The 11,808-nt window shown below is 40.3% G+C and overlaps 1 protein-coding gene across 1 annotated transcript in view; it reads left to right on the top strand.

Moving 5' to 3' along the window:
- The first annotated feature begins 9,263 nt into the window (after window positions 1-9,263).
- LOC106880331 (zinc finger protein 665) overlaps window positions 9,264-11,808 on the top strand; it is a 3,873-nt gene continuing 1,328 nt past the window's right edge. Inside the window, exons 1-2 of the mRNA XM_052977970.1 lie at window positions 9,264-9,438; window positions 10,846-11,797. Coding sequence (XP_052833930.1) covers window positions 11,214-11,797 — 584 coding nt within the window. The 5' untranslated portion in view covers window positions 9,264-9,438; window positions 10,846-11,213. The remainder of the gene's footprint in view (window positions 9,439-10,845; window positions 11,798-11,808) is intronic.

Raw genomic sequence — 11,808 nt, 5'->3', positions numbered from 1 at the left:
TATATATATATATATATATATATATATATATTTTCGTACGTACGTTCGTACGTAGGTACGTTCGTTTGTTCGTTCATATGTACGTTCGTTCTTTTCTCCGTACGTACGATCTTTCGTTAATTTAGGCCTACGTAATACGTACGTACGTTCGTTCATTTCTTCGTTCGTACGGTCTTTCGTTAATTCCTGCCTACGAAATACGTACGTATGTTCGTTCGTACTTACGTTGTGTCGTTATTTCTTACCTGCTTACGTACGTTCGTTCGTTAAATCGTTCTTTTGTTCGTACTTTCGTTCGTTCGTACGTTTTTACGTACGTACGTACGTACGTTCGTTCTTACATACGTTCGTTCTTATGTACGTACGTTCTTTCGTTATTTCTTGCCTACGTAATATGTACATTCGTTCGTTCGTTCCTTCGTACGTAAGTACGTTCTTTCGTTATTTCCTGTCCACGTACGTACATACGTTCGTTCATACGTACGTTCGTTCGTACGTTCTTTCGTTATTTCCTGGCTATGTAATACGTACGTACGTTCGTTTATTTTTTCTTTCGTACGAACGTACGATCTTTCGTTAATTCCTGCCTACGAAATACGTACGTACGTTCGAACTTACGTTCTGTCGTTATTTCTTACCTACGTATGTACGTTCGTTCTTACGTACGTACGTATGCTCTTTCGTTATTTCCTACCTACGTAATATGTACGTTCGTTCCTTCGTACGTACTTTCCTTTGTACGTAAGTACGTTCATTCATTATTTCCTGTCTACGTACGTACGTTCGTTCGTACGTACGTTCTTTCGTTATTTCCTGCCTATGTAATACGTACGTACGTACGTTCGTTCGTACTTACGTACGTTCGTTTATTCCTTCTTTCGTACGTACGTACGATATTTCGTTAATTCCTGCCTATGAAATACGTACGTTCGTTCGTACTTACGTTCTGTCGTTATTTCTTACCTACGTATGTACGTTCGTTCGTTCAATCGTTCTTTCGTTCGTACGTTTTTACGTACATACTTTCGTTCTTACGAACGTACGTTCATTGTTACGTACGTCCGATCGTTCTTACCTACGAACGTATGTTCTTTCGTTAATTCCTGCCTACGTAATATGTACGTTCGTTCGTTCCTTCGTACGTAAGTACGTTCTTTCGTTATTTCCTGTCCACGTACGTTATTTCCTGCCTATGTAATACGTACGTACGTTCGTTTCTTCGTTCGTACGTACGTACGATCTTTCGTTAATTCCTGCCTACGAAATACGTACGTACGTTCGTTCGTACTTACGTTCTGTCGTTATTTCTTATCTACGTATGTACGTTTGTTCGTTCAATCATTCTTTTGTTCGTACGTTCGTTTTTACGTACGTTCGTTCTTACGTACGAACGTTCGTTCTTACGTACGTACGTTCCTTCGTACGTACGTGCGTTCGGTCGTTTCTTCGTTCGTACGTACGTAGATCTTTCGTTTAATCCTGCCTACGAAATATGTACGTACGTTCGTTCGTACTTACGTTGTGTCGTTATTTCTTACCTACGTATGTACGTTCGTTCGTACGTACGTTCTTTCGTTCGTTTGTACGTAACTTAGTTCGTGCGTACGTAAGTTCTTTCGTCATTTCCTGCCTACGTAATACGTACGTACGTTCGTTCTTTCGTTATTATTTGCCTACGTACGTACGTACGTTCGTTCGTACGTACGTTCTTTCTTTTGTTCGTAGGTACGAAAGAATGAACGATCGAACAAACCAACGTACGTACAAAGGAACGAACGAAATAACGAACGAACTTACGTACGTACGTAGGCAGGAAATGACGAAAGAACGCACGTACGTACGAACGAACGTACAAACGAACGTACGAACGTACGTATGAACAAACACACCTGCGTACGTATGAACAAACGAACGATCGAACGAACGTACGTACGAAAGAACGAATGATTGAACGAACAAAGTTACGTACGAACGAACGTACGTACGCAGGCAAGAAATAAAGATAGTACGTACGTATGAACGATCAAAAGAACGTACGTACCTATGTACGGACGAATAAAAGAACGAACGTACGTACGTAAGTACGAACGAACGTACGTACGTAAGTACTAACGAACGTACGTACGTAAGTACGAACGAACGTACATATATACGTACGTACGTACGAACGATTGAACGAACGAAATTACGTACGAACGAACGTACGTACGTAGACAGTAAATAACAAAAGAACATACGTACAAACGAACGAACGTATGTAAGAACGAACAAACGTGCGTACGTACGAACAAACGAACGAACGTACGAAGGAACGAACCAACGAATGAACGAACGTACGTACGTAGGCAGGAGATAACGAAAGAACGTACGTACGAACGAACGAACGAAAGTACGTAAGAACGAACGTACTTACGTACGTACGGACGAACGTACGTACTACGTAGGCAGATAATAACGATAGAACGTACGTACGAACGGACGTAATTACGTGTTACGTAGGCAAGAAATGACGAAAGAACGTACGTACGTACGAACGAACGTACGTACGAAAGAACGTACGTACGAACGAACGTACGTACGAAAGAACGTACGTACGAAAGAACGTACGTACGAACGAACGATCGAAGGAACGTAAGTACGTGCATACGTACGTACGAACGAATAAACGAACGAACGAACGAACGTACATACGAACGAAGGAAGGAACGAACGTACGTCGGTAGGCAGTAAATAACGAAAGAACGAACGTACGTACGTAGTTCCATTCGTATGAACGAACGAACGAACGTACGTACATACGTACGTAGGAACGACCAAACGAACGAACGTACGTACGAACAAACGAAAGAACGAACGTACTTACAAAGGAACGAACGAACAAACGAACGTACGTACTTATGAAGGAACGAACGAACAAACGAACGTACGTACGTATGAACGATAAAACGAACGAACTTACGTACGTGCGTACGTATGAACGTACTTACGTATGAACGAACGAACGAACGAACGTACGGAAGTACAAACGAATGTACGTACGTACGGAAATACGAACGAACGTACGTACGGAAATACGAACGAACGTACGTACGTAGGCAGGAAATGACGAAAAAAAGTACGTACGTACGAACGAACGTACGTATGAACGAACAAACATGCGTACGTACGAACAAACGAACGAACGTACGTACGAAGAAACGAACGAACAAACGAACGTACGTACGTACGAACGAAAAAACGAACGTACTTACGTACGGACGGACAAAAGAACGAACTTACGTACGTACGTACGTATGAACGATCGAACGAACATACGTACGTACGAACGAATAAAAGAACGAACGTACGTACGTAAGTACGAACGAATAAAAGAACGAACGTACGTACGTAAGTACGAACGAACGTACATATATACGTACGTACGTACGAACGAACGAAAGTACGTGCGAACGAACGTAAGTATGTACGATCGAACGAAGAAACAAACAAACGTACTACGAAGGACGGAAGAAACGTACGTACGTACATAGGCAGGAAATAACGAAAGAACGTACGTACGTAGGCAGGAACAATCGAACGAATTAAAGAACGAACGCACTTACATAAGTAAGAACGAACGAATTAACGAACGATCATACGCACGTACGTACGAATGAACGAAAGAAAGAACGTACGTACTACGTAGTTCCGTTCGTACGAACGAACGTAGTACATACGTACGTAGGAACGACCAAACGAACGAACGTACGAATGAACGAACGAAAGAACTATCGAACATACGTACGAACGAATGTAAGTACGAACGAACGTACGTACGAAGGAACGAACGAACTAACGAATGAACTTACGTACGTACGTTGGCAGGAAATAACGAAAGAACGTACGTACGAACGAACACACGTGCGTACGTATGAACAAAGGAGCGAACGAACGTACGTACGAAGGAACGAACGAACAAACGAACGTACGTACGAACGAACTTACGTACGTACGTTAGAACGAACGTACGAACGTATGTACGAACGAATGAAAGAACGAACGTAGGTACCAACGAAAGTACGTACGTACGTAAGTACGAACGAACGTACATATATACGTACGTACGAACGAGCCTACGTACGAACGAACGTACATAAGCAGGCAAGAAATAAGGAAATAACTTACGTACGTACGACCGAACCAACGTACGTATGAACGAACGTACGTACGCAGTCAAGATATAACGAAATATCGTACGTACGTTCGAACGAACAATCGAACGAGTTAAAGAACGAACGAATTAACGAACGATCGTACGCACGTACCTACGAATTAACGAACGAACGTACGTAATTACGTACGTACGTAGTTCCGTTCGTATGAACAAACGAACGTACATATATACGTATGTAGGAACAACCGAACGAACTAACGTACGTACTTACGAATGAACGAACGAACGATCGTATGAACATACGTACGAACGAATGTACGTACGAAGGAACGAACGAAATAACGAACGAAAGTACGTACGTACGTAGGCAGGAAATGACGAACGAACGTACGTATGAACTAACAAACGTGCGTACGTACGAACAAACGAACGATCGAACGAACTACGTACGAAGGAACCAACGAACAAAAGAACGTACGTACGTACGAACGAAGAAACGAACATACTTACGTACGTTGGTACGAACGAACGTACGTAAGTATGTTCGTTTCTTCGTTACGTAATCACGTACGTAGTTCCATTCGTACGAACGAACGAACGAACGAACGCACGTATATACGAACGCACGTATATACAAACGCACGTACGTACGAATGAACGAACGTACATATATACGTACGTACGTACGTACGAACGATTGAACGAACGAACTTACGTACGAACGTACATAAGAACGAACAAACGTGCGTACGTACGAACAAACGAACGAACTAACGAACGTACGTACGTAGGCAAGAAATAACGAAAGAAAGTACGTACGTACCAACATACGAACGAACAAACGTACGTAAGAGCGAACGTACGTATATAGGCAGATAATAACGAAAGAACGTACGTACGTATTACGTAGGCAGGAAATGACAAAAGAAGTACGTACGCACGAAAGAACTTACGTACGAACGAACGTACGTACGAAGGAACGAACGAACGTATATACGACCGAACGTATATACGAACGAACGAACGTAATTACGTGCATACGTACGTACGAACGAACAAACGAACGTACGTACGAAGGAAGGAACGAACGAACGTACGAAGGAAGGAACGAACGAACGTACGTAGGTAGGCAGGAAATAAAGATAGAACGTACGTAAGAACGAACGTACGCACGTACGAAGGAACAATCGAACGAATTAAAGAACGAACGCACTTACGTAAGTAAGGACGAACGAATTAACGAACGATCGAACGCACGCACGTAGGAACGACCAAACGAACGAACGAACGAACGAAAGAACGAACGATCGAACGAACATACGTCCGAACGAACGTACATACGAAGGAACTAACGAATGAGTGTACGTACGTACGCAGGCAAGAAATAAAGTACGTACGTACGAACGTACGAACGAACGTACGTACGTACGTACGAACGAACGTACGTACGTACGTAGACAGGAAATAACGAAAGAAGGTACGTACGTACGTAGACAGGAAATAACGAAAGAAGGTACGTACGTATTACGTCGGCAGGAAATGACGAAAGAACGTACGTACGAACGAAGGAAGGAATGAACGTACATACGTACGCAGGCAGGAAAGAACGTAAGTACGTACGTACGAATGAAAGTACGTACGAACGTACGTATTACGTAGGCAGGTAATAACGAAATAACGTACGTACGTATGATCGAACAAACGTGCGAACGTACGTACGAACGAAAGAACGAACAAGAACGATGGAACGAATGTACGGACGTAAGAACGAACAAATGAACGAACGTACGTACGTAAGTACGAACGAACGTACATATATACGTACGTACGTACGAACGATTGAACGAATGAACTACGTACGAACGAACGTACGTACGTATTACGTACGCAGGAAATGACGAAAGAACGTACGAACGATCGAACGAACGTAAGTACGAACGAACGAACGTAAGTCCATACGTACGTACGAACAAACGAACGTACGTACGTCGGTAGGCAGGAAATAACGAAAGAACGTACGTACGTACGAAGGGACAATCCAACAAATTAAAGAACGAACGCAGTTACGTAAGTAAGAACGAACGAATGAACGAACGTACGTACGTACAGAGTTCCGTTCGTACGTACATAGGAACGACCGTGCGAATGAACGAACGAAAGAACGAACGATCGAACGAACATACGTACAAACGAGCGTACTTACGAACGAACGTACGTACGAATGTGCGTAGGAAGGAACGAACGAGCTAACGAATGAACGGACGTACGTATGTAGGCAGGAAATAACGAAAGAACGTACGTACGAACGAATGAACGTACGAACGAACGAACATACGTATGAACGAACAAATGTGCGTAAGTACGAACAAACGAAAGAACGAACATACTTACGAAGGAACGAACGATCGAACGTACTAACGAACGTAAGTACGTCCATACGTACGTACGAACAAACGATCGTACATACGAACAAACGAACGTACGTACGAACGAAGGAAGGAACAAACGAACGTACGCACGTAGGCAGGAAATAACGAAAGGACGTACGTACGTACAAACAAACGTACGAACGAACGAACTTAGGTAAGAACGAAAGATCGTACGCACGTACGTACGAAGGAACGAACTAACGAATGAACGTACGTACGTAGGCAGGAAATAGCGAAAGAACGTCCGTACGTACGAACGACTGAACGTACGAACGAATATACGTATGAACGAACAAACGTGCGTAAGTACGAACAAACGAAAGAACGAACGTACTTACAAAGGAACGAACGATCGAACGCACGTACGTACGAGTGAACGAAAGAACGAACGTAGTTCCGTTCGTACGAACGAACGTACATATGTACGGAGGAACGACCAAACGAACGAACGTACGAATGAAGGAACGAACGAACGATCGAAGGAACATACGTACGAAGGAACGTACGAACGAACGAACGTACGTACGAACGAACGTACGTATGAACGAACAAACGTGCATAAGTACGAACAAACGAACGAACGTACGAACGAACTTACGTACGTACGTATGAACGAATAAAAGAACGAACGTACGTACGAACGAATAAAAGAACGAACGTACGTACGTAAATACGAACGAACGTACATATATACGTACGTATGTACGAACAATTGAACGAACAAAAATGCGTACGTACGAACAAACGTACGTAGGCAGGAAATAACGAACGAACGTACATATATACGTACGTATGTATGAACAATTGAACGAACAAAAATGCGTACGTACGAACAAACGTACGTAGGCAGAAAATAACGAACGAACGTACGTATGAACGAACAAACGTGCATAAGTACAAACAAACGAACGATCGAACATCCGTAGGAACGAACGAACAAACGAACGTACGTACGTAGGATGGAAATAACGAAAGAACGTACGTACGAACGAACGAACGTGACTAGTCGATCCCAAACAAAGTAAATAAACACAAAGTAAATAATTTTCTTTTCGTTGAATCTTCCCCCATCTTACTCTTAAAATGTTGTTTTACGTCCTTCCAGGGTGTATTTTGGTGTCAGATCTATTTCTGCACATGATGCGCACTCACACTAGGTAGTCGTAGGATCGACTAGTCACGACTCGCTACCGCGGATGCGCGAGTGCACCCACTCTTCTTGAATATAATAAAGCAAATAAAGCTTTAGGATCTTTGTGATTTGACGGGCAACACTTGTTTTCTTAACGAAACACTTTCAAACTTGGGACACTGGTAGAATGCGTCATACAAAACAACTTTTTCTCTTAGCCTTCTTAACAAAAAGTTGTACATCGCAAGTTATTTCATGTTAAAGTTGTCGTATTTCTGTAATTTCAACCAATCACTGACGTCTATTCAGCTGAATACAGTCAGCGCTCTTTCGTAAACAATCATTTTTGGCCGGTCATAAAAATGTTATTCCCTGTGACATATTTCATCCGGTTTAATCGTAATTTATACGCATATATTGTTTATATAATAAATTAACCCTAACCCTAACCCCAAACTAGAGTTTGATTTGAAGAAGATTTGGCTGCTATTTCTAGGAAATGAAGCACTTGGTGGAGGTCCATTAATAATTGTAGCAGCTCCAATAACAAGTGCAGGCAATATTCAAGTATTTTGATGGCTTTTCCCCCTTTGTTTACGAACAGTCTAGTTAATCGGAAATGTCAGAACTAACGGGGATTAATACCATATACACCGTCACAGCAGTAACTGTATTCAACTGAATAGACGTCAATGATTAGTTGAAATTATCGAAATAAGACAATTTTTAACGTGAAATAACTTCGAATACAAAATTTTTTATCTGTTCTATACCACAAAATATACAAGTATACGAAGTTTGAAAGTGTTTCGGTACCAAAAACACTACATAAAAAAAATGTTGCCCGTCAAATCATAAGGGTCCAAGCTTTATATTTCGAGAAAACAATATATACCTAATAATATTATGGTAATCTTCCAGTTTCGAGGGGTAAAAGAAATATTCAAGGGAAATAACTGAACGACTTACCAGTATTATCCGTACTACTTTTTCTCTAAAACAGCATGCGACGGAATTTTAACAGGCAGAAAAGAATCTAAAACAGCATTATCCATTTTTCCTCTAATATTAATTCAGGAGTCAGGATTTCGTTTTCAGCAACAATAAGATGTTGTGCAGCCGGTCTTCTACGAGGCATTTTTTGATTTCTCATAAGAAACTATGATATTCAATCACGTGTGTGATTTATATTATAAACAGTTAACGTCAATCAAATCACGTGATTTATTCATAAACAAAGTAGTACGGATAATACTGGTAAAACGTTGTTATTTCCCTTGTATTTTATTTATTTTTTTAACCTCTCGAAACTGGAAGATTACCACCTAATAATATTATTAAACCCTTATGCAAAAGGTACAAAATTTAAATTTTACTATACTTAAAACTAAACCAAACAATTTCTCCTCTTCAGTACAACAAACAAAAATATTTCTATACCCACTACTTTATAATAAAAAAACTTTTATATATATCTATTAATTCAAATAATCACCCTATATATCAATAATCTGGTGAAAACTTGAAGATGAAGTTGTTGACAGAATGGGACAAAGAAAAAAACCACTGGAACGAAACCGACCAGTCAGGAGAGCCATCTACTGGAAAATTGAATATAAACATAACAAGGGAAATAACTTATACACCACTTCCATCGTGGTCTAATTCGATTCTTAATTAAGGTGCTTAATTAACGATCACTGGCTCGTTTATATCTGAATACGGTAAGCTGACAAAGATTTATTTTAAGGCTGTAATGATGATGATAATACTATTAATAATAATAATGTAAATAATAGAATTATGTGAACCTTTCGATCGTAAATTAATTACTTTTTGAAGCGAAAACCACATTAGGAAAATATATTTGCTCGTCTTAAATAATAGCTTGTAAACTGAAATGTTGATCTGTTCTTTATGAAGACCTACGATCGATTGTTTCATGGGATATAAAAGAAATTAAATGGTCGTAATTAATTAGTAAAATGAGAAGAAATCGATTGAAGAATGCCACATTAATTAATGTTGTCCTGATCTTTATGAAGCATTGATAAAACATGAAGTTGACAAAGATTTGCTTTAAGGTTATATTAATAATAGTAAGGGAGATGATGGTTTCAAGTTCTGGCCCAGGGCCAGAAATCTTTGATGTGAGGGGGAAGTCGAATACATGGAACCCAGTATTTCCGGAAAGGGATGAAACACGACCTAGACCGTATTTGAAGTCAGGACTTAGCACCGCGGTCAATTTTGCCTTTAATCCCTTTTAACTGCAGATCTACCTGTGTGCCAAGCATTCTTTCCCCACCCCAGTTACGGAAAAACCGGACATTTTAATGTGGTGTGAAAGAAGGAAAGTTGTAAATCTAGTCGAGTTAACGGTTCCTCATGAAGATAATGTGGACGGCGCGCGGGCTCGAAAGATTGACCGTTATGTAAACCTCCTCGAGAAATATGAAGACGCAGGCGGGAAAGCGGAGCATTTTCCAATCGAAGTTGGATGTAGAGGGTTTGTAGGACACAGTGTGAAACGACTGTTGTTCTTGTTAGGCCTAACTCACTGTAAGGTAAATACCGCCTTGACCGATATCTCAAATACAGTGGAGAAGGCTAACCACTGGATTTGGTTAAAAAGAGGCGATGGCTAGAGAAATATTGAGCTTTGTTTTTAATAACCAGTTGATCTAGCAAGCGGGGCTTCATATTAGTGAGGGGGGGGGGTCTGTGCGCATTTATGCCGTCGTGAAAAAGGCCCGAAACGGCGCGCATTTTCTCCTGATGACCCCATACACTTGCTAGCTTCCGGTAAGGGGAGTTCTCGACTGGTAGCATGTGCGAGTTGTTTGCAAGACATTATTATTATTGTATTATTTAATGCAATAATAATAATGATAATCCTTTGTACTTTAGGCACAAGGTCTGAACATTGGTAGGAGGGCGTAAGTCGGTTTTACAATATTACCCGGAAACGGGGAGGGGATGCATTGTGGATACCCAATGTGCCATTCTTACCCATGTAAACATACATATTAAATGGGTGACACTTAATGTTGTAATATTTGCAATGTTGAATTAATCTGTCAATTCACCATCTATCCTCTGTTTCTTACTACATTCTTTTCCTATTTCAGAATATCACATCTGAGACTTTTATTCCAAGGAAGACGAGGCATCTACAAAGCACATTCATCAATAAATCAACTACTTTATATAAGTAAAATCTATGATGAACAATTGGAAAATATTTCTTCTGGACGATGGTATTAACAGCAACATTTTCTTGTCTTCGCTGTCTGGAATGTAGAGGAGGTGATTGCTTTACAGGTTAATTAAACTTGGTTAACTTTACAAAGGACTTGACAGTTTTACATCTGTTTTGGATATTACGCAAGATCACAGACGAAAGAAACATAAGATTAAATTATTTTCTGGGAATAGTGACACAACCAATCACAAACATATTCATAGGAATGACAGAAACATTATCATTGTGACATGTATGACAAATTATTCTCTTAGAATGAATATAACTAAACCAAAAATCCCTGATACAGGAGAGAAGCCATATTACTTTGATATCTCTGGTAAATCATTTTGTCAAAGCAGTGAGTTATCAGTACACAAACGTATTCATACAGGAGAGAAAGCATATCATTGTGATACCTGTGGTAAATCATTCATTTGTAGTAGTCACTTGGCTTGTCACAAGCGTATTCATACTGGTGAAAAACCATATCACTGTGATATCTGTGGTAAATCATTCTCTCAGATTGGTCACTTGACTAGACACAAGCTTACACATATAGGAGAGAAGCCATATCATTGCGATATCTGTGGTAAATCATTCTCTGAAAGTGGTGACTTGACTAGACACAAACGTACACATACAGGAGAGAAGCCATATCATTGCAATACCTGTGGCAAATCATTCTCCCGTAGTAGTCACTTGACTAGTCATCACCGTATTCATACTGGGGAAAAACCATATGAATGCAATATATGTGGTAAATCATTGTCTTCTAATAGTCACTTGATCAGGCACAAACGTACTCATACTGGGGAAAAACCATATCAGTGTAATATCTGTGGTAAAT

The sequence above is a fragment of the Octopus bimaculoides genome, chromosome 29 (assembly GCF_001194135.2).
Source record: "Octopus bimaculoides isolate UCB-OBI-ISO-001 chromosome 29, ASM119413v2, whole genome shotgun sequence".
NCBI classification, from domain to species: domain Eukaryota; kingdom Metazoa; phylum Mollusca; class Cephalopoda; order Octopoda; family Octopodidae; genus Octopus; species Octopus bimaculoides.
The sequence above is the reverse complement of the archived record's forward strand: the minus strand, read 5'-3'. Positions and strand labels throughout refer to the sequence as shown.